At 40.2% G+C, this 25,020-nt stretch overlaps 1 protein-coding gene across 1 annotated transcript; it reads left to right on the top strand.

Moving 5' to 3' along the window:
- Positions 1-2,967: 2,967 nt before the first annotated feature.
- LOC147421123 (uncharacterized) lies at positions 2,968-3,921 on the top strand. Its single transcript, XM_086504897.1, has one exon. It carries the CDS (start codon positions 3,101-3,103, stop codon positions 3,692-3,694), a length of 594 nt encoding a protein of 197 aa, XP_086361023.1. The 5' UTR covers positions 2,968-3,100; the 3' UTR covers positions 3,695-3,921.
- Positions 3,922-25,020: the final 21,099 nt, after the last annotated feature.

Here is a 25,020-nt window from a genome sequence, read left to right as displayed (position 1 = left end):
CTTATTCATTAAAATTCCAATGTTCTGGAGGTACAACATCCCCCCTCCAGCGAGAGTTTACTCCTCCCGTTGTCGCCTAGCCGCCCATACAACTAGGTATGTCCACCGCATAGAAAGCACGACATGGACACTCCCACCGCATAGAAAGCAAAACGTGGGTTCCCACCGCATAGAAAGCAAGTCGTGAGTATCCACTGCATAAAAAGAAAGTCGTGGATTCAAGAGCCCTTAACGAGGAACTCTGCCCCCTGTGACCAATTTGCAATACTAGAAAAGTGCTATAGTTTTTTGTGTTAATTGGTAGTCTTTAAATATCCACCTGAAAAACCTCTTTTATAGACTTTGGCTCTCCCTTTTGGAGCTTAATAAGTTTTCTACAATAAATTAAAATATTTTATTAAAGTAACCCAAAAACATGTGGAAATTCAATAATGACCCTCAAATTTTCAAAAGAATACTAATATGCCCCGTAAATCTAGCAAAAAATGTCCAAAATGCAATTTAATGTTTTTTGGAAATAATCAAAATACCCCTTTTTAAACCTTGCCAACATCTCCAAAGATAATTATTTTGACAACCCTTCATCATAAGACCAGTTCTTCTTTGATAGAAGATGATAGCACTAGATTTGTCTAAGGTACTATCTATTGTCAAAAGAATTAGACTCTACAAAATTTAGGGTTGAGAACAACATTGCACACTCATAGTAAAACCACAACAAGAAATTCTTACTCTAATAATCTGACAAACTAATTCTCTATACTTCCATCTACATATCGTATGTTGTGATAGACTGTGATAGATAGTTGTAAATTGTGAGAGATTCTACATTGTGCAAGTCACTACTTACTAATATTTGATCTTAATATGCTATTTTCAAGGAAAATCTACCAAAACACCTCTTGTAATTTGTGGAAATAATTCCCACAATACCTCTCAAATTCAAAAGTTCTAAAAACATCCCTCATATTTGGCTGAACAACCTCAAAACAATCCCAAAATGCCCTTCAAACTTGTAATTTGTGGAAATTCTCAAAATACCTCTCAAATTCAAAAGTTCTAAAAACACACCTCATATTTGGCCAAACAAACCCAAAATGCCCTTCAATTTTCAATATACCATTCATTAACCTCACAAACATTTCCAAAGACAATTCATAGGAAGGTTGGTTCTCCTTTGATAGAAACTGATAGCACTAGAAATAATATGGTATTGTGGGCTCTCAAGATGAAAAAATTGAAAGACATAGATGGCTCTATTTATGAGCTCATTGGTGAAATGTTTTGCTTAGGACACTGAAAGATAGACCCCTCTTATAAAAAAGATGACTCTTTACAATATTTGGAGTAAGCTGACCCAAAGTTAATATGAGGGTATATTGTAATTTTTTTTAATATGAGGGCCATTTTTGGAAATTTCCCAAACTACAAGGGTGTTTTGGTAAATTTTTCTATTTTTAATATACATTAGAGACAACAAAGATGACGTTGTAACAATGGCTTGGAGCTCCCTACATGTAGTGAAACTATCCTACTTAGCAATTTTCCAAGTATTAAGCTTGAGTTGGTCCTAGTTGCCACGAAGAGAGCCTAAAAACCTTGAAAATTTGCAAGGCAAATGAGTGAATGTCTTTGAAGATAGGGCCAACCCAAAGAGGCTAGAGTAAGGAGGCTCATGGTTAGATGGTAAGACCCCTTAGCTTGTAAGAGAAAACGCAATGCATGGTAGCTTCACCATCAACTTACCATATCATTGCAAGCAACCCTTGGTCATTTGACATTGCCCTCATTCTCGCTTGCAAAGCCAGGGTACCCACACCATCATATTTCTGTTGCATCCCCAATAGCACAACCTGCTCCTTCACATGTTGTATGTCCTGCGTAGCCTCTCCTTCGCAGCTTCAACCGGCCTGCTATAGATTGCCATACCATCTCCCTTGTATTTATGGACGTCCATACCAAGGACAGATCGTCGTTGCGCTCATTTTTCATCCTCAATGTCTAGCCGTAGAGAAATCGAATGCAGCAACTAGAGCACACAAATCGTCTGCACGCACGCTGACGGATTGCAAGCTCATCCATAACTGCACAAAAATTCCCTCATTTCAATATAAAACGGCTTAAGCTATGTGATGACCATACAAAGTACGTTTAGTGATAATTATCCATTTATGCGTGAGCACGCTTACTGTATGCGTGTACGTAGACGATCTGCGTGCTTGAAATTTAAAGCAAACAGAAAGTTTACTTTAATGATGTCATGCTTCAAAATGCAGAAACTAGAGCACGCAAACCGTCTGCGTGCGTTGACGGATTGCAAGCTCATCCATAATAGCACGAAAATGCTTCAAAATACAGTAACTAGAGCACGCAAACCGTCTGCGCACGCCGACGAATTGCAAGCTCATCCATAATAGCACGAAAATGCCCTTATTTCAATATAAAAAGGTGTAAGCTATGTGATGACCATAGAAAGTACGTTTTGTGATAATTATCCACTTATGCGTGAGCACGCTGACCGTCTGCGCGTGCGCGGACGATCTGCGTGCTTAAAATTTGGGGCGGCGGCCCTTGTTGATAAAGCACACGGGGTGCACTCGAGGGATCAACGGCCCGAGTGCATCCCACCATTGGATCAAATCTGGCTGGGGAAAAAAATTTGCATTGCCTGACCCACTCCCGCCTCGAGCTCGCGACCCCTTCCACCCACTCGCAGACCTCAACCGTCTCGCCTAATGCGTCTCCATGCTATCAATGCGCCTTTAACAATATAAAAACCTGCCCCCTCTAGGCGCGTCAATCCAACAGCCTAAAGCCCCTCGCCCTGTCGATCGTGCTCCCCGCCGTCGATCCCTCGAGTGACACCTCGTGTCACTTATAGACGAGGGGCGGCGGCGGCGAGAGAGAGAGAGAGAGAGAGAGAGAGAGAGAGAGAGAGAGAGCGCCGACACGGGCTCGTCTCAGGGAAAGTGAGAGCAAGCAGAAGCATGAAGCTTACTCTGATTTTGTGCCTCAAAAGAGAGAGAGAGAGAGAGAGAGAGAGAATATTTTTCGGACAAAGAACTTTGTGTTCGTCATCAGAGTGCAGTGTCAAGGGGCTATGGCGCTGCTGCACAGGCGCAAGGCCTTCTCTGTCATTTCGCGCTATCGCTTATGTGGGCGTTTTTACTCTTCTCTGGACTCTGGGAGCGTTTCTTCTAAGGCTGTCTTTGCAGGGCTTTCCGCCCCCTCTTCTTCGACCCAGATTCATTCATTGCGGCAGCTCTTGCCAGCGATGGCGGTGGCGATGAAGAGCTCGTTATTACATAGTGCCCGCAGCTACACATCATTGGTCACCTGTCTTGGAAGCAAGCACAAAACACCTTGTTGCTACACGCACAAATGTACGTCTGAGTGTGGTTGCCTTTGTACAAGTGCAGGGGCCTTATGCATCGTGGCTAGGAACTGTACGACTACAGCATACCCTCCTCCTGCCTCTGCAGGAGAGTACGCAGGCGGAGTGGAAGAAACTGAGGACGGGGCTCCCTTGGATGTGGAGGAAGCAGCAGGTCCCCCTATAGGAGCTCAAGACTTTAACATGCCCCCCTACGATGATTCCAATTATGCTGAAGATGATGATGGTGACTATGAAGATGAGGACCCTCCTCCAGATCCCGAGGAGAAGCTTCTGTTCAGCCCATCAGATGAGAATTGAATACATACTTACCCTTGCTGTCGTAGTCAATGAGTAAACCTTGTCGTGTAGCCCAGGTATGCGAATGTTCTTTCACAGGTGTAGGCTTTTCGCTTGCTGCAAGGCAACATATGTTTTGCTGTAGTTGTAGTTGTGCAGAAGCATATCCCAGCCACAAGCACAGACTTAATATATTGGCCACCACCCAGATGTTATCGCTTTTGGATTGACAAGTCCCGTTAAGAACTGTGTTTTGTGAATTTTGACTCCAAAAAAGAGAGAGAGAGAGAGAGAGAGAGAGAGAGAGAGAGACGACATGAGCTCGTCAGGGAAAGTGAGAGCAAGCAGAAGCATGAAGCTTATTTTGAATTTGTGCCTCAAAATGGAGAGAGAGAGAGAGAGAAAGAGAGAGAGCTAGCTGACATGAGCTCGTTGGGGAAAGTGAGAGCAAGCAGAAGCATGAAGCTTACTGTGATTTTGTGCTTCAAAATAGAGAGAGAGAGAGAGAGAGAGAGAGAGAGAGAGAGAGAGAGAGCGAGCCGGAGACAGCTCGTCAGGGAAAGCTCGTTCCGGCAGCGCTATCGAGAGGCTCTTCGCGACGCGAAAATATTTATGAGATGGACCTTTTGATTTGGTGTTAAAAGGAGCACCACATTAATTTTGTTTATGCTATCATCTTCATTCTTCTACTGTCATCTCCTACCCTGCGCTTACGTTGCCGTGGGATGAGCTCCTCCCTGCATACGCTACTTTCATAAAGAACATGTGCCTTTCGTCTGTCGATTGGTCGCACGTCGGATCTATATTGTCCCCATTCGTCGTGATGTTGTCCCTGCTACTCTGAGGCCTCCACAAATGTCCACTGCTGGTCCGACCCTGCGCGCGCGAACGATCTTTGAGCTCTCATTAAAAGATCAGGTTCAATTTATCTCTTGAAACATTGTGCTCTCATAAGGCAGGTTATTAGACACTACGGCAATGCCCACTCTAATAATCTCACAAACTAATTCTCTATGCTCATCCAACTGTGAAGTGGCGCCCGTTGTGCATGAACCATCCTCGCATGCCATTTCCTTGTTGGCAGCCAGCTCGACGCCAAAACACATGTGGATTTGGACTGGGCCTGGTCGTTGCCCAAATATGGCATAGACGTTGCCAATTCTCTTTCACCAATCAGCACAGGACCTTCCTTTTTCATTTCTTAAAGACGGCAATGTGTAGCATACGTGTGTACACCTAAGCCCTATCCGCCATTTTGAATTGGGCCGCCATGTTTTCAACGGGTGCCCATTTGAAAATGGCACTGTGTAACCTTCCTAAGGAGCGGTATTTATATTCCACAGAAGGACCATTCATACGTCCCCAGACCATCCGTGTGCACGCAAACGGACTCTCTGTAGAAACACTACCTGGTCATTGTAGGTGACAGCTGGACCAATCATAAGCTCACAGACCGTCCGCACAAGCAGATGATCTGTGAGCTCTCACATGTATTTATATGTGATTTATTTCCACATATGGACTATTCATAAGGTCACAAACCATCTCAAACCTATAGACACCATGTTTGACAGCTTGTAATCAAGGTAGCAGCTTTAGTCAAAATCCTCGGACAGTAATATGTTAACCATAAAGCTACAAAAAGGAGCATACGAGTTGAAAGATATTGAAGATTGTTGCATTGTAGCTATCTGAAGATGTGAATAGCATGCGGGACAGGGATGGTGTCTATTGAGCTGGAATCTTGGATCTTTCATGTCTTTTGTTTTGGAGAACTAGCTATCACTCTATCAACCTCCTTAAACATCATAAAATTATAAGCATTTTTTAACCCCTATTTGTTGTTGTTAGCTCTTGTAGTGTAAATGACAATTAAGTATGTGGGGATCAGCTTTCGGTGAAGAATTTAAAAAGTTGTTATTCCTTTAGTGTGAAACTTCAGAATAGAATAGCAATATAAGCAATTTCACAATAGACCTTTTTAGACAATTACTAGCCAAAGCCTTTTATCACTAGTATCTCCAAGGAACTCCATTTTTATGAGGCAGAATCTCACTTTTAGAAGCTCTATCCACGTGCATGGCAAGAGATAGATCAAAAGAGTTCATCCACTCGTGTGGTGAGAGAACTTTTTGGATAGTTAGCACTAGAGATTCATATCGAAACTCTTCAAATAGCTCAAGGAAATTGGTCATTAAATTGGAGATATAAATGTCTAAGGACATATAGTGTCCCGTTACCAACCTAGTGCTAAGCTTTATGTCTCACTTTGTTTGCAATTAATCATACTTGCTAAGTTATTGTAGACATATTTTTTGGATTTTCTCATACAATTGTGAGGATGAATTTCTTAAAAAATTGTAGGAAATCATTTAACTATTGATGATGGTTGATGTCATCTTTTATTTGAGTGGTGGCCCTCAAATTAGAGCATTAAAGAGTTTTGGTCAGCTTGAAAATTGGCATATGTCACCATTATGGAGTAACTTTCTGAAAGGCTTCACACAAGCGTACTCTCAAAGTCCTTGTGTAGGGATGGTTTGGGTGGTCTCTCTCTGTATGATTTATGCTTTTGGTTGATTTAAAATTAAGCTATTGGATACGCAACTTATATCACCGTTTTAATATGTAGCTAATGCCATCCATTGTGTGAGGTGTGTAATATGTTTAGAAAAAGTCTTCTTTATAGATGAGGTTTTCTTGGTTAGATTTCTTGTATATCTCATTTTAATATCATTCTCCATAAAGTGAACTCCACATCTTGACCATCTATATAGACAGTGAGACATTGTGCACATTATTTTTATAATAGTATGTGGATATTTTGAATAAGCGTTTAACTAAGTCACCATATGATCACAAAAATTAGGTAGGAGAATAGATGTGCCTATACTTGTCTACAATTGGTCGGGGGTTATACCAGCATGCAATATTAAGTTGTCACGGCCTATACCTAGCTCATTAGACTTTTATTATCACACATAAAGTGATTTCTTACATTACATTATATCATTTTCAATGGTCATATATGATTAATGATTCCATAAAGTCCAAAGGTAAAACCTTATGGGCTATGGTTACTCCAACTATAGCCCATAATTCTTAGAACATGATAAAAAGACATGCAAAGCATTTAGATTAGATTTAAATAATTTCTATGATTGGGTCTTTTAACCAAATCCAAACAGCTCTTAAATTATGTGTAGTAGAATTAATAGATGAGGTTGTAAGAGCCTTTGATTACCAAAGCTCTATGTTTTTTTGGAAAGCTTAGCAGTCCCCGGGGCCCGAAAATGCATTTTTTCAAATTTGGGGTACGGGTGTAATTTTTTGAGACGGTCAAAATTGGACGGGTCGGGTGACCAAAAACTTACTATTTTTGAAAATTTTTCTTTACAAAAATTATTTTAATTTACATTTCGAAGCTTTAAAATATTCTAAACATCGAAAACTGCTAAAAACAATAACTTTTTCCATTATATTCATTTCAAAGTACAATGGTGCTCTTTTGATCGGGGTCGGAGACCTTACAGGCAAGAGCGCTCTCTACCTTCCATAATATTACGCGGGCCTCCATTGTACACTGTCCTTATTGCCAACCAGTTTTCCCCTGCCTCATCTGACATGAACCCTACAAAATCAGGTGGTTCTTGCCCACATTGAGCCATGGCAGCATTCAAACTTTCCCAAGACAATACTTGAGACTCCTTGTCCTCCTCTTTTGCTTCACAAATTGCAATAACCTACAACGCTCGCATTCTGAACAAATATGATGCAAATGTTAGGACAAACCTTTTGAAGGATAAATATTTCATATTTCCAAATTAGAAACAAACTTACCCCGGATCATACACGGAACACGGCATTGTTGCCCATCCATCTATCCTATGTGTATGATAAAAGTGAACCCAATAATTCCTCAAGTCCCCTTGCCCAATTTGTCTCATTCGGTTTACTAGGTCCACACCTGATGCAAGACCTTTTGTAGACATCTTGAAAAGGTAACATTTTTCTCTTCCATTGCCTTGTCCTTGTAATCTACCGCCATGGAAAAAGGGAAACATACAATGTCGTTGTAGTTGCAAAATATTGTCATATCCTTCACCCATTTGAGCAGATTGCTTCGCCTTTTCTTTGGTTATTAGACCTTTAAAACTACATGCAATATCCATATTAATGTGAATGACATAACAAACCAAAAAAAGAAACATACTTGACACATGAATCCATGCATACCCGTTGTATTGCACTAGTGGAATCATCTCCTCCAGAAAACCAAGTAAATCTCGATCAATTGTGACTTATTCACCCTCTCTCGTTAAAGATTCAAACAACATTTGTCGAGCTACTAGTATTTGTATTTTTCGTGGTCCACCTTTCTCTATTTTAAGAACTATGCTAACCAAGTTCTGCAATTTTGCTATATTGGCTCTTTGATGTGCTTGGTTGAACACTATGCTCACGATTGCCAATATGAAGTACCTTTTGAGTCATACTCTCATCCAAAGGGAAAACATAATAGATCATAGCCTTGCATACATCAATGCATGTCACGGTTTTTTTGGCAATAGTGATAGTAAATTTTTGATTTACCCTCACCGGCAGGATATCCCTTGCTTACCTGCCTATCCAAGTGACCATGAAAACAACTATCATTGAAATTCTTCTCATTCATGTAAAATGGATAAGAGAGGCGGTGACATTGTAGATTCCCAAGGCAATAACTTAGCCTCACTATACAGGCTATTGTCATATTTTTTTGGGATGGTCATGTCAAGAGATGACTATCATGTTTTTCCTCCATCCCTTCCATTCTCTTCATTTGCCCAAAAGTTGCAGGAAACTTAAAACACAAACAACCATTATAGGTGGTGCGAAGTTCAGCTACCTGTAGAGGATTGCCGCACATCTTTAACAACTTCTTAAGTCAAGGTGCCCCTTCTCCATTTTGTATCCAATGAAAAATTGACATAGATGGCCTACCTTCCATTTCTTCACATTCACCATCAAGTTGCAATACTTCCACACACGCTTCTCCATCTGCAGGTCTCATATCATCTAGCTTTATTGTTGTGTCCTTTGCACAATTTATCTCCAAGATCTCACTATCCGATACATAAACACACTCTGTGGTGTGCAATAATAGATATTCGGTTGACAAAGAACCATCAATCAGGTAGTGTTCATTTCCTTCATGGTCACAATGCGGAGTCATAGAAATCTCAAACGAACTATCGTCTTCTTGAATAATTGCATGTAGTCCGTGAAAAACAAATGAAGGAGGTAACAAACTTTGAAGATAGTGAGAGCTTAGCAATACGTTACCATTGTGCAATGGAATATCAAGTGTGACAGTGTCACCAACAATGTGCAAAGAGAGCAACACAGAGCTTGGAGCACTCATGAGAGCTATGGAGTAACACATTGTAGCTATGGAGCACCAAAGAGCTATGGAGAAACATAGAGCTCTGGAGCTAAGAGAGGAACAAAAATGAATGTGGTTCAAATAATTCAATAAGTGGGAAGATCTCACATAATAAAATGAGTGATTGTGTGACATGAATAAAAAGTAATGGACATTAATTGTGTAGCCGTCAGCACAGAGAGAGAATGATTCACTAAATTTTTTTCTCTTTTTTATTTGAGAACTTTATGGAGCATATAATTTTTTCATTAAATTTTAATTGTTTATGAGTGCTTACGTGCAAACACACACAAACACAAAAAATAGTTCACGATGGTAGGGTCACCTTGTGGGTTTTAAAAAAGTATTTTTTTAATCTAGGAATTGTTTTATTTCATTTTGAGATCAGTCGTAAAAAAGACCTTGTAATTCGTGAAATTTTCCAAAATACCCTTGTATCTATTTTGGTTGGATATTTCAAGATTTGTAAATTTTTATTCTTTTTTTACAATTGAGAACCATTATTGAGTGCTTAGCATGTAATTTGTCACAAGTTACCTCGCAGATAAAAAATTATATCTAAAACTAGTAAAGCACTGCATCTCAACAGCCTACATAACAAACTAAAAATCTGATTGTAATGATAGACAACAATCTTCTTATGAAATTATGTATAGACAATCTTTGCAAAAATTGAATATCAATTTTAAAAAATATGAATGGCATTTTGAGAATTTATGACAAAATATGAAGGATACCTTGGGAATTTTTCGGATAATATGAAGAGATGGACGAGGTATTTGACAACTTCGAAGAGATTCAATCTCAATTTCAAAAATTATGAAGGGCATTTTGGGAATTTACAACAAAATTTATGAAGGGATTTATGAAGGGAATTTATCAAGAGAATTCTGGGAACTTTAGAAATTTTGAGTTTTCTAAACCTGTAGTCCGTAAAAACCTGTGTCTGCTTCCTTCTCCCACAGAGGCAAGCTTGCTATTCGTCCACACGTGCACGGACGAGCTTGAGCTCGTGGACATACTCAAGTCAAGTCGTCCACAGGCTCAAGTTGTCAGCATCCACCGCAGGCTCAGGTCGTCAAGTTGACTCAGATTTGTAGGTTCGTAGGTAGACTTCTGTCCATTAAGTAGATGTGTTTTTCTATACATAGGTCGGCAAATGCCGTCACCTCTTGTTATAGGACAAGTTGATTGAATGAATGCTTAAAAATATGCACAGATGAACTTGGATTTTTCCCAAACAAATCTGTGTAGAAACCCTTCTCAATGGCAGAAAACATTTCATGGTCTTGGAAATTAGGGTTTTGAAGAGGGACATAAACGGAGTGCACTAAATTGTTAATAATCAAATGTCATGTCTCTTCGGCATCTAGGGAACACATTTTGGGTAGAGCCACTTCTCCAGGATGCTCATTGCCAAGAGCCGTGGGTAGCCAAGGTGAGCTCCCTTGCATCCACAAGGATTGATTAGCTCCGTCCTGTTCATTGACAGGTTGCATATTGGGTAGCTGCAGGGATTATAAGGGGCTCATTCCAGAAGGAAGCAAAAATGGAAAACCAAGGTATTCTAGACTCGAGATTCCATGATGCACGTTCATTGTGCTCAAATGCAGAAGTCCGTCGGTGAGAGCACCAACGACAGAAGTAAGTGAGTGTGTGTGTGTGTGTGTGTGTGTGTGTGTGTGTGTGTGTGAGAGAGAGAGAGAGAGAGAGAGAGAGAGAGAGAGAGAGAGAGAGAGAGAGAGAGAGAGAGAGAGAGAGAGAGAGAAGAAGAAGAAGAAGAAGAAGAAGAAGAAGAACTAGAGACCAAAAACAGACTAGACAAAACTCACGGGAGGTAGAGAAGATTGAGATCACGTGGCTTCTTGTGATGAGTGAGTCCCTTGGAATTTACAGCTCGCACCCACAACCACGGGTCCTTAGCATCAGCACCCACATGACACTCTATGGTTATATCATACATAGATCCACTCTCTTCAAACTGAGCCTTTGTAAACAGATGCTCCTTTCTCAAAAATAATGTCACCAGTTCAATGACAGCACATCCAAGCTTAGTCTTCTGAGATCGTTTTGATGGTCTGTGACATGCCTAGAGAGGCTTACAAGATTGGCCGGATGCCGTATGCTTTTTAGAGGATCCCCTTTTTCCATTTTTATGGCTCAATGTCTCAGCCCGTGTCTCAGCTTTCTGGGCATCTGTAAACTTGATTTCAGTCAAAATAAAATTTACATGGGGCCTTATTGGAAACAATAAAATTCAATTTCTAGTGATTGCCAGATGGAGAGAAGGTTAATAGTGATTTCTTCTGGCTATTTAGCTTGTTAAGGCCACAAAGCACCATAGAGCTTAGCTATATAAAACATAGAAGTTGTTGAGCTGTCTGAGCAACCATGAGAAAGATTAATTTATGAATGTATGTGTGTACTTTAAAGCCACACATATGTGATAGAAACAATGATGCTTGTAGGATTCAAGCAAGAGACCCATACTAATAAAGAAATGGACGCACTTACTACACCCTCTTCTATGGAGCATCAAGTAAGCGAAGGAAGTGACGATATTGAAGCTAGTAAGAATGCCACAAAAACTACCCAAGGTACACAATCCAATGTGAGGACTACTCAAACAACCACAGGAGCTACTTCTTCTCCTTTTGTTGGCATTTTGGACAAGAAAGGTAAAGGGCTTATGGAACCTCCTAGCACCTCAAGTGATCCAAAGTGGATGAATGCGGTTGAGGTCTCTTTAGCGCCTACTACCTCCTTTGTTGCAGAGTCCTCTCTAGGTCTGAGAGTTGGGAAAGATGACCTATGACACGTTCTATTGGTAAGTTGTCTCAAATCAATTTGAATCTAAAGTTACTTGCATGTAAAGATTGTTAGAAAGTTACCACTATAAATAATGGTTGTTGCAGGATTTCAGTACCAGACTTTTGTTGATGCTCTACTTGTTGATGTGACCCAAATTGATAGATTTGCTATAATTAGGTAAATGCAACATCCATGAAATGTTAAATTTAGTATGTTTTCCAATACATGTGGAAAACATGACTATAAAATGTTTTTTAAATAGCATCAACAAGTTTTTTTCCACTCAAAAGACGCATCTTTATAGAAAAGATGGAGTGCCATGTCGAGAGGTAGCTCGATTGATATTTGTAGATTTTCCTACGGGTTTATTGGTGGACACCCTTGGTCCTATCCCTTGGGGTAAGTAAATTTTTATTATTTTAAATGGTAACAAGAAAGTAAATTGTCTTATTAACATTTTGATTTTTTAGAGGGCATTACTATTCCCAAGTGGAATACTTTCTCATTGGGTTTGGTAAGGGGTTGCATGGATCTTGCTTGCGAGTATTTGGCCGACGAGGGCTTCTTGGTCACCATGTGCTTAGCTGAGCACATAGGGGAGTTCCTTGTGGATGCATCAAGAGTGGGGCTTGTGCTTCATTGTACTTGGATGCTTGTGTGTGACTCCAAGGCATATCGACATCCCATCACTAGAGAGGCGGTAAGATCATTGATGTTTTAGTATATCTTGTTTTTATTTATTTTATGGTAAGCTTCTTAATTTGATAATATCATATTTACATTTGTGTATTCAAATAGGTGCTTGATTTTATAATGTGTCTTTGGCATCGTGTTGGTCAAGCTGTGCCGAGCTACGATAGAGAGAGTGGGGAGAAGATTTTGCAGAGGTTGTTTCCAGCATACCGTAGCTATGTATTAGATGATTGTGTTTTCCCCACAGAAGTTGATGGTGAAAGTGTTGGAAGTGGTGCAAAGAGAAGTAGTGTATTTTTTTGGTAAGTCACTTATCTTGTATGATGTTGATTTGACTGGTCCTTGTATTAATTAAGTTTGACACATTGTTTCTGCCACTTGCAAGAGTAATGGTGTTTATTTCTATGTTGGTGACATGGTCAGGTGGTTGCTAGCAACATTCACACTATGTCTTGGATGTGTTTGCAGGGTGTGGTGGTTTGGGGAAGGTGAGTGCAGAAGACCTGAGACATTGCATGTGTTTAGAGCTAGATAATGTACTCTATGAGCAGTTTCTTACCCGTGCCAAGCTAAGAGGGAGGGGATTGTGGTGAGAAGGTCCATACATTTGATTTTGTTACTACTATGATCTACGGATTATGTACTTCTTTTACATTTTTTGGGGTGGTAACAATGTGTGACTACATGATTGATGTCAGTATGTTTGGAATGTCTCTATGTTTGGCATGTCTTTATGTTGGTTTGAGAAAGATTTAAGATCACCTTGTGAGACTACCTATCATACTTTCACTTCCTTTTTAAAGAGCATTATTTTTCTCTAGGTGAACAAAGGTTTTATTTGAAGGATTTTTTGTTAGTCTTCTCATTGTTTTGAACGTCCTTAATCTCTTGTAGAGGTCTTTGTGATAAATGTGGAGAGATAATTTTTGGAATTCTTAGTCTAAAATAAAGGAAACTCTTGCAATTTTTTTCTTCTGTACTTGAAAAATTTGGTTTGGGATTCATATTGTTTACTTTTGGCCTATAGTTTGTGTGAAAGTTTTGTCTTCGACAAGCTCATTTAGGCCATGTTGCATTGCAAATGAACAGAAAAGTAGTACAAACTTATATGAAGGGTTTTTTGTTAGTCTTATGTGTGTGTGAACGTTCTTAATCTCTTGCAAAGGCCTTTGTGATGAAGGTGGAGCAGTACTTTAGAAAATATTTAAAGCTAAAATGAAGGAAACTCTAGCAAATGTTTTTTAAATTTGTACTTCAAACTTTGTTTTACTTTTAGCCAATAGTTGTACGTAGATTTTGTCTTGGACAAGCTCATTTAGGCCGTGTTGCATTGCAAAAGAACAAAGAGAAAGTACTAATTGCAAAAGCACGAAACATGAAGCTCGCAAAAAATAAATTCCCTCCTTCCTCCTCTTAGGATCCTTGAAGCCTTGCCACCAAATTCATACCAAGAGAGAGGTGGAGCAAAATTTGAAAAGCGGCCCTCAATACATACTGCAAGAAGCCCACATGGTATAGCCAGAGGACATCTTTTAGAGGAACTAACTGCTAGAAAGGTGTTTCAATCAGGCTATTGGTGGCCTACCTTATTCAAGGATGCATCACATTTTGCAAAAGGGTGTGATGAGTGCCAACGTCAAGATTACACAAGGAAAGGATAAGATGCCCTTAAATCCTATAGAGTGACTCAACCATTTGAAAATGGGGTTTGGACTTTGTAGGCCCAATTAATCCGCAAGCTCGTAACACTCAATCTCGATATATTATTGTTGCCACTGACTATGTGAAAAAATGGGTGGAATCAAGGGCAACACACAAGGCTGATGCAATGTCAACTACTAAGTTTCTCTTTGAGAACATTATTACGCGATTTGGTTGTCCCTTTGAAATTTTGAGTGATAATGGCACTCATTTTATAAATGGAGTGATAAAGGAACTCATGACAAACTTCATGATAGACCACCATAAGTCTACACCTTATTATCCACAAGCAAATGACCAAGTTGAGAGTACTAACAAGACTTTGATTTCTATCTCGACCAAAAAAGTGAAAGATCATTGCACAAATTGGGATTTAAAGCTGACATCAGCTTTATGGGCTTATTGTACTGCTTACAAAGTGGCTATTAATTGTACATTATTCAAAATGGTACATGGACAAGAAGCAGTTATGCCCTGGGAGTTTGTAATTCTTAGTCTACAGGTAGCTTCACAAGAAGGTTGGGATGGTAATCCTTTAGCTGAGCGTTTATATATCCTTGATAGGTTAGATGAAGAAAGAAAATTGGTTGTGTAAAATGAACTTGTGGAGAAAGAAATGGTTTGAACGTCATTCAAAGAAACAAGGATATCAAGGCTTGGGATAAAGTCCTTATGTATAGAGTGTGTAATGAGAAGAAAAAGTTGAAATATGTGGAAAAAGGACCATATAGAGTATGCAAAATCACCCCACAAGGTACCATTCGTATGGAAACTCTTGATGGATTTGAAACCATTGGTTTTTTCAATGGGAATAAATTTAAAAGATACTATGATCCTTTAAGCCAAGACGAGCTACGTGCCATCCATAAAAAAAAAGGTAGCCAAGGCACAAGTAGAATTGAAAAAGATACAAGCTCAAGATGAGGCTAAGGAGCGACAATAACGTATAAGACGCCAACGAGAGGCCAACCTTGGAGCTACACATGCATTTCAAGTTGAAACAGAGGATGATTGGTTGGATTTTGACACACTTCTATGATACCCTATTGAGTTAAATAGTGCCTATGGGAAAGTTCTGTATAATGCCTTATTGGACAGATGTGCTAAATATAATCTTCTATCATATGGAGTGTGGTGTCATTTTGAAAAGCCATCTCTAGATGAGACTACTAACCAATTCAAGTGTATCAACAAGAAAAAAACTACGGTTTTTGGAACCTGGCACACTTTTGTCAGTTATGACAACACGGTCGTAGCTCAAGACTTTTTGGTCATGCTTGCTAGAACTATGGAATGCAATGTTAAGCTAGGACACGCGTGGATGATAGTGACCAAATGCACTATTGATTGGGAGACTACTAGTGTCACAACACAAAAACCAACTCTTAGCCCTGCCACTCAAGCGATTGTCCCTGAGATATCACCTCCTGAGGAAATACAACCTAAAACATTACATGTCTAAGAGGTTGAACCAAATGTACCTATAGCCCAACCCTCTAGAGCCTCAACTTTTGTAGCTGAAACAAAGCATGAGACACACAAGACTCATTGTAATATAACAAAAAAAACATACAAATGGGTCCCTAAAGCTTCTTTAGCGACCATTTCTGATGCTAAATAACAAAAGCCTTGTAAGAGACACCCCACTTGCTCCAAGAAAGGTAAGAAAACATTGCATTGAATTCCTAAACAACTATTAGAAGCCCAAGGCTACTATGAAGGGAATGATAAAATCTAGGTGCCTAAAAGTAACTTGTGTTCTTACATATCACCTATAAACATATGTGAGTCAAATCATGTAACGATAAAGCTGATTGAAGATTGTGGGAAGGGAAAGATCATAGAATACACTTGATCTAGAGCTAGTTTGGGTACCAAAGAAAGAATGATTTATTCCACCAAGCTCAAAAACAGGGAAGTCAAATGAAGCTTCCACCTCTTCATGTAGTTCATACAAAAAAATGCAAGCTTCGACACAACCTCCACCTACCATTGTAAATATCCATACAACAAGAAAGAATTTGCACCTCCCGTCGTAAGTTTACCACCTACAACAATGTTGCAAGTAAAATCATGGAAGTGTACACCCTTGCAACTAGATGAAACGCCTAGGGTGGTGAAAAACTATTCATCAAAGTATTCACCCATTACAACTTGGAACAATTGGTTTCAAAAGGTGATGACATCGTTCCAAAAGGTATGAACTACCCAAGGAAAAGGGGAGTGTTTGCTGACATCCATCATTCACTTGCTCCCCTCTTAACCTTCCTCCTTGACCTCTCAATATCCCAATCTTAGGGAATGTATATATATAGCCCTATACTCTAAGAAAACAAAAATATAAAAAAAGTAAAAGAGCAAGAGCCACCAAACAAAAAAACTAGAAACCTATGAATTCTAGTACATGACCCAAAAATCATAATAACACATTATGCACAAGAAGACTACCTTTTGACATGACGCTTATAATATTTGCACACTAACCAAAATCTATCTATGTGTATAGATATGACTAGTAGGCTAGATTCATCAACTCCTACCTTGGGTGAGTGGTACCCTCTTAACTTTTCACAAGTGTTTCATATAGTCTACCTGGTGCTTGCCTATGAATAGGATTTGGTAGATACGCTAGCATGTGAGAATAATTTCAAGGAGTTAGAATGGCTGATATGTCTCTTGACCACGATTGATCCGTACTTAGTAGAGAACATCTCTCCAATTGCACAAGCTTACCCTTTTGACCAAGATGACTATACACACCTAGTGACATTCTTAGTGAACATATGTGCATCTAATGGTGAGGAAGATCTACATGATTATACAGATGGCACGTATGGTCTCACGAATGATGACTTTATTTTTCTTGACGATGATGAGGATAGGGGTTTAGACTTAGGGCTACCCGGACGTCTCTACAATATCCTGCTACCTTGACCCTCTAGGGGGGTGCAAATAATCAAGTTAGGGTTCTTTATATTGTTTTGATTGTGTTCAATAAAGGTTGGTGCCTCTTCCCACTGATGTGCCTCCTAGAGGTATTCCTTGTGTTTTCTAGTGTGTACAAGAATACATTGCAGTTGTTGGGATTTTGAACTTCATACAATCCTTGTCTAGTTCAATCTTCAAATAGAGTGTGATCGTCAACACGATCATGTGTTTTTGGTCCATTATCATTGCCTCTTGTCTTTTTAGCATCCATGTTTGTCTGCTTTAACCGTGATTGGTAGCAGAATATTCAGCACATTTTCTTAGTATTAAACATTAGATTCAATATAATTTTATGTTATAGTCCCTTGTCTAGGTTTATGAATCAAGAAATCTAACTAAGCTAGTTTGACCAAGATAGACATTAGAGATCTCTTAATACCCTGGGAAATTCCTTTCTAATTGTCAATGGTTCCTTAAGGTTCTTAATCTGATAATATGAAGCATTGTGTGCAATGAACTAGTACTTTCTAGTGGGCTTAATCTCTCTTGACCTTTAGCTTAAGTATTATAAAGAGAGTTTACTATTGTGATGAGCCTGGGAGGATAACAATGTCAATATGACCCCCCAAGGTTACAGAATTGAAATGTTATGAAAAACAAACAAACAAAAAAAACAAAAGTGCCAAAAATCTAAAATCTTAAGCTGTAAGAGAAATCCCAGCTGGATTTGGTACTTCACTCACATGCATTGCCTATGGTACTAGAGCCCTCGAGGTTCCCAGTGTGGGCACTTTTCCTTGAAAAGAAAAAATCCCAAGGCATACAAAATAAGCACACACGTCAAAAATTGAATCAATGTGGAAAAAACTTTGGGGGGTCAAACAAAGGGAGTAATTCAAGCGACAATTTCATATGCAATTCCTTTTATCATAACTTAACTAGAATGTCTTATATGTATAACCTCTAGTCAGCCCTCGGACATGAAATGCTTTTCTCTCGCGATTAAACAACTCAATTGACTAGAGAGAATTGAGAAGCTTACCCATGGTATTAATAGTTGACCTCTAGTGCCTCTTGACCGCTAAATTAGTGACCCTAGAATTGCTTCTTTTTTTACCTTTACAAGTGCTTATACATTTGATTATATTACAGTTTAATGTTTACTGCTGAAAAATTGTTTAATATTTTGTTACCAATCAATCTGTGTGCATCTTCATTGAATGTACTTTTCAATTATATATGTTCTATGCAAATACAACTACTATGCCATTTTTGGTTGATTTTCTAGTGTTTGAAGAAAGCTAAAGTGTCATGCCAAGGGCAAACCCAGGCGAGTAGGACTCGAGCCAAGGGCCGGTTGCTAAAGGCGGACAGGGAGATTCTATTCAATGGCCAAGGGCTATATAATGGGGGGTGGGGAGGAGAATCATATCTCATGGATGGAGGGGGTAAGGGGAAGGCTTGCATGATTTTGCATGGCAAGGCATGACTTGCTGACTCTCTCTCTTTCTGTGTGTGTGTGTGTGTGTGTGTGTGTGTGTGTGAGCTTCGAGCTTTCCTGCCATGGCGTGGGCAGGGTCTCTTGGAAGGAGGAAGAGGATAGGGCCGCAGAAGCATCCCCTTCCATGGCGGGCTCAATCTTGCATGACAGAGAACATGAGCGTGGGTAAGAACCCTTACACACAAGGGATGGTCAAAATCGACCTCGATGGAACTGTGATCTCTTGAGCTTGTCCAAATCGCACCGGCCTACTGAGCAAAACTCGTCATAGCATCATTTAGCAGTAAGCAACACCACGCGCTTGGAGTTGCTCTTGGCCCTGCGCAGTCGTATGCAGTAGACCCGCCATCGCTCGTTTGTTTGTTTTCTTTTTTTTTTCTTTGCTTATTTTCATATTGGGTGCCCTACGAGTGCCCTGTGGCCACCCTTGGGGGTGGCTTCCACAGCCTAGCCTATAGAAGCCAGTAGCCGGTCCGAGTTGCATGCATGGACCGTGCAAGCCGTACAACTATAGAGCTCAGCAAGCTATGGTATGACCAAGCTTTGCACGGCATAGACAACCTGTACAAGGAATCATGCACGCATATGTCAGGAAGGCCTTGGCAATTACCGCAGATCGAGGTACTTGGCATGATAGCATGGCTATACTGGCCAGTCTACAGGTATTAGAGTACAACGATAAGGCGGCATGCACGCCATCCACTCAACACTGGCCATGCAAAGACCTTAACATCACAAGCTAGGTTAAATTAAACAAGAAGTGCAAGGCCTTGCACAACGTGCTCTAATTGAAACAAACCATACGGAAAGGTTGTCGATCTATTGGCTTCAACCTGACAATGGATCCAAAGAAAGCAAGTGTTTCGGTTATCTGCCATCGCCAATGTGCTGAAGCTATGACTTTCAAGACAATCGCTTCATGTCTGACAGAGTTTTTTGATATCGTCATCTTCAATGGCCGGTAAGTACCATGAACTGGAGATTAATGTTTCATCTTCATTTAATTTTTTTGCTAAAAGAAGATTCGAGACTCTGCCTTATGATGGAAGGGGAGCTTGTTCCCAGGTATATTTGTCATGGATAAATATCATGGTGTTCAGGAAAAGCCTCTGGCATAGCTTATAGGATAAGCTGCAGGCTAGACATAAGATGCACATGAGCATGGGCACCAGCTATGCACGTCATGCCAATTTAATCAAAGTTCCTCAGCCTCGGATGCTCTCTTTCTCTCTCTTTCTTCTTTCTCGCAAGGAATAATAAGTTACATGTTTTTCTTGTGAGTCAGCCTGAGCCAAGGTGCTCTAACTCTCAGCTAGAACTTGGGCAAGATGCCATCCAGGTTCGTCTTCATCGGTTTGTCGATTGACCACTAGTTGCCAAAGGGCTAGGAGTCACACACACTAGCTAAGAGTCATTGTTTGATCTCAGGTAAGACCCAACTATTGGCATTCCTTGGGTGATTGTTCTTCAGCTTGAACATATCTACCCCGTGATCTCCACATCGATGTTACATGCCAAGCAAGAGTCTTGTCATTACATATGGGTATTTTAACACTACATGTTTTGGTGAGACGACCGAGCTGAGTTTTGATAAATTTAGACTCGCATGGGCTGATCTATAGCACGATCTATAGATGCGGCAAGCGTTTCCAAAAGCATGGCTGTCCATAAGAGCTAGGGGTTCCGCCCTGCGTGGATATTCCGTTTTCTCTATAGCACTAGGAGTGCATATAGGAGCACAATTTTGTGGTATGTCAAATCACACAATAAGTGTTGACGGTCATTTTTGGACACCTTCACACTTTTGTTTGCACCAAGGGGATTGGTTTGGCCAGATATACTTAGGGGTTGGATTGCCAAGGGCAAACACAGGGTTACAAGTTCAATTTCCTCACTACTCTCTAATTTTAGTGATTAGCAGGTCAACAAAATTTTTCTATGGTACGCTGAAAAGTTGAGGTCTCTACTTGACTTCCGGGTAAGTATCAGGTAATTTCAACCTCGTGGTGGTAAATACATGTTTTTGGATTTATTTTCCTTTCCAATTAAGTTTGTTTGCGTTATGTAAATGGTATGTTTGAGCTGGAAGGCTTTCATCCATCTTTCTCTTTAGCCAAGTGACAAGGTCATGGATGAGCATAGCATTTTGAGAAAATATTGTTATTTTCTCCCTTCCCTATTCATCAAGACACCGTAATGGGTTTGACTCTTGTTGAAACAAAGACAGACCTAAATGGTACGGTTCTGTTTGGCACATGTTGTCACATGGGACACAACATGGTCTAGGAACTCAAGAAGTTTGGTTTAGCCAGTGTGGAGCAATGATAATGAGGGCCCCTATCACTCGTGTCGTGGAGTGTTCATAGTTACCTCCACACACAAGGACAATTTTTGCTTGATGGATGTCGCTTTCTCTACCATCCTTACTTGAGACATATTCCACATGTGGCAAACATGAGTCTCTGGAACTGACACTGGCACCTAATCCTGATGATGTGTTGTGATGAAGTCCCTACGTGCTTGTCACATCCGTTTATTAGACCATTTGAAGCACACCGTATTAGGAACAATTTCAATGGCCAGATATTGTCGAGTACTACGTACAGACTTGTTGTGATTACAAGTGTTGTGAAAACACCTTAACGGAGGGTCGTTTCTATATATATCCATGTATGCTACGTTCATGAGAATGTCTCATGGTTGGTACTTAGGTGTGACTGAGCTTTTACCTTTTGCTATGGTCCAACTCTTGTTGCAAGGCTTTCACGTTCATGGAAATTCTCGTCATGGAATTGAGGTTCGGATTTGTTTGTGTTAAATGCATGCACACTAGGTGTTATGGGCCCTAGTGTTTAACACAAATTTGTTCGGAGCGGCATGCAAATTCATGGACTTTCTTGTTTTTGCAATTTGTGGGACTTCAAGTGCAACTTTTCAAGAAAATGTATGCGTTTACACCCTACCATACAAGGTAATGGCTCAGGATAGGTGTCTGTGGTTGGATGATCTATACTCTATAAGCTTACTCCACTCCAATCCGCTTTCAACGTAGTTGGTTGCCTCCACTCCATATCGAGTATCTAGCTGGATACTCACTGGTTGAGTCATAGTTTATGGTCAATTGTGGAAGACTATCTGTAAGTGGTTGGGAGAAAGTACCTCACTCTTACTACTGCTATTCATCTCCCGTTGGATGGGCAGCTTACAAGTATTTTTCTAGTGCTAAAGGATCTGCTAAGAGCATACGTTCGCATAAAGCATTCTAAATGGGTAATTCTCTCCCTATTCTAGAATTTTCTTAGGTTTTCAAATTTAAACACCCGTTGTGGTGGGGTTGTGTGGGATGCGTGTCTAACCTCACTAACCTATCTTATTGCATCATTAGCAAGAACCACAATTAAATTTTCAATCCATGGGATGAAGCTCAATCAACTAGTGCATAGAGGCTACAAGAGGGTGTCAATCTCTTGGAAAACAACTAACAACTCGCATCTTATAACTCAAGCTACACTCAAGTGATTGAAATCACTAAAAGCCAATCACTCATCGGCAAACAAATCACATCCCTTGCAACATCAAATGATATCCAAACGTAACAAAACTTCTAGCACATGTTTATAAGAACTAAGCATACATGCTTATGGTCTCAAAGTCCACTTTAGGTCAAATGATGTGGGACGCATGTCTAACCTCACCATCCTATCTTATTGCAGTATTAGCGAGAACCACGATTAATTTGTCAAACCATGGGACGAAGCTGACTCGACTAGTGCATAGAGGCTACAAGAGGTTGTCAAGCTCTTGGAAAACAACTAACAACTCGTATCTAACTCAAGCTACACTCAAGTGACTGAAATCACCAAAAGCCAATCGCTCATCGGCAAGCAAATCACATCCGTTACAGTATCAAATGACATCCAAACGTAACGAAACTTCTAGCACAAGTTTATAAGACCTAAGCACACATGCCTATAGCCTCAAACCCCACTTTAGGTCAAGTTCCAAAATCGCGATTATCAATAGCAGTGGATTTTTGACCTAGTCGTTTTCGACCCAGAATGCATCTAAATGCTTAGCATTGATTCCCCAATACCCCGCCTATGCTTAGTTTTTGATTTGAAAGTGTAAATTCCTAGTTATGATGAAATTAGGCCGCGGGTTGGCGACGCCAAAAGCTACAAAATACTGTGAATGGCTTACATTCTTACCAGCGCGGTTGCAATGCAACAAACGCATTCACAATGTGACAACCGGAGAGGGAGTAAGAAGTGCGAGAAGGAGAGAAGTGAGCGTCGTTAGCTCAAGCTGTGTATTTCTTATCCAAAAACTTATAAAAAACTTACAAAAATTGACTTTAATACCTTAGCCAAGGTTTTTGGGTGGTCAAAAGTGATAATCTGGAGTTCTACCAAAGCTAGGAATTGAATAGCTGATACAATCTGGAAGCTTGTAGCCCCGGCTCATTAATTACAAGGTTTATCAAGAAAACAGGAGTTACAATATTCTCGATTTATCAAAATAATAATTGTTTTTACAAGGAGAACTCCGAAAAATGGTGTCCACGTTAGCTTGCTGCTAACAATTCCAAAATCGCGATTATTAACAACAATGAATTTTTGACTTAGTCGTTTTTGACCCAGAATGCATCTAAATGCTTAGTAATGATGCCCCAATACCCCGCCTATGCTTAGTTTTTGATTTTTAAGTGTAAATTCCTAGTTATGATGAAATTAGGCCGCGGGTCAACGATGCCAAAAGCTATGAATTACTGTGATGTGCTTACGTCAATTCGTAGAGCTCTTACCTACAGTTGCAATGCAACAAACGTGACTGCAATGTGACAACCGGGGAGGGAGTAGGAAGCGCAAGAAGGAGAGAAGTGAGCGTCGTTAGCTCACGCTGTGTATTTCATTATCCAAAACTTAATAATAACTTACAAAAATTGGCTTTTATACCTTAGTCAAGGTTTTTGGTGGTCAAAACTAATAATCTGGGAGTTCTACCAAAGATGGATATTGACATGTTGACACAATCTGGAATCTTGTAGCCCGGGCTCATCAATTACAAGGTTTATCCAAAAAATAGGAGTTACAATATTCCTGATTTATCAAAATAATAAGCGTTTTTACAATGAGAACTCTGAAAAATGGTATCCGTGGTATTTGTCTTAGCTTGTTGCTAACATTACCCCCTCCTCACCTGTGTCATCCCGTGACACGGCTTTATGGGTTGAAGTAGTCTTTGGGTTGACGTCTGGCTAGGCAATCTTTAAGCGCATTGAGTGCCTTTTGGTATCTGATTTTTCGCTCTTTATTGGGCACTTACATAAACTGCATGGTGACTCTGTTCTTCAGCTCCACTGCTGAGTAGCCTACAAACCTTGATGTCAGGTTGCTGATCACTGGACCAAATATTTTCATTTGCCAAGTGAAGAAACCTGTGTAAAATGCTTCCTCAAACGCCAGCGTATTGTGTGAAGGTAGAAACATAGACCTAGCGTAGAAGCCATAGAGGACTTCTTCAGAAGGTTGGCCACTGAGATCATAACACAACCCTTTGTTACCCTCAAGGAATGACATCCAATGGGTGCCTGCTTGCTCTGGCTCATTGAACACTTTGATGCAGGTGAGCAGCATTCGACAGATTTTGTATATCATAGCACATGATAAATCTGGTAGACTTTCAAAGAATGACATGGCACCCTTTAGGATTTTCACCATGTATTCTTCAGTTGACTGTCCCTTTTCTGGAGCAGGCAATCTGGGGTAATTCAGCCAAGTTGGCCGCTTCTTTAGTAGTGCCTCATGTGCTATCCAGGTCCTTACTCTTGGTACAGGACACAAGTTAGGATCCTTTTGCAGGGCTGTACGTGCTCTTGTGAACAGAATCAAGTACCTTGGATTCTTGTTTAGCCAGCTGAACCTCCACTTTAGATGGTCTTGATTTGCGTCGTCGACTTTCATGTCCATGTAAAGCCTTTCTTTTACTTCCAGCAACTCCACTTTAATAAGAGGATAGGGCAAAGATTGCTGGTGCCATTGCACACTTATTTGATTGAGAGTGAGTTGTTTGACATTGATGAAATGAAGTACACTCAGCTCCCAATCCATTGCTGCCCTCCACAACTCATCTACCTCTTGTGTAATTTTTTCTTTTAGTGTATCTTCTTCAGCCTTTGAGAGTTGGACCATGGGCACTATGTCTGCTTCGATAATTGGTACTTGAAACTCTTCCTTGCCACTTAGCTCTACTGCTAGCTATGTCTCCATGTCACCGAATGAGACTGAG

This window comes from Adiantum capillus-veneris, chromosome 28 (genome assembly GCF_014529385.1).
Source record: "Adiantum capillus-veneris isolate H3 chromosome 28, ASM1452938v2, whole genome shotgun sequence".
In the NCBI taxonomy this organism is placed as follows: Eukaryota; Viridiplantae; Streptophyta; class Polypodiopsida; order Polypodiales; family Pteridaceae; genus Adiantum; species Adiantum capillus-veneris.
This window is presented reverse-complemented; position numbering and strand designations above follow the sequence as displayed.

Coding starts and splice junctions, on each gene's coding strand:
- LOC147421123 (XM_086504897.1), top strand. CDS start 3,101: ATGGCGCTGCTGCACAGGCGCAAGGCCTTCTCTGTCATTTCGCGCTAT.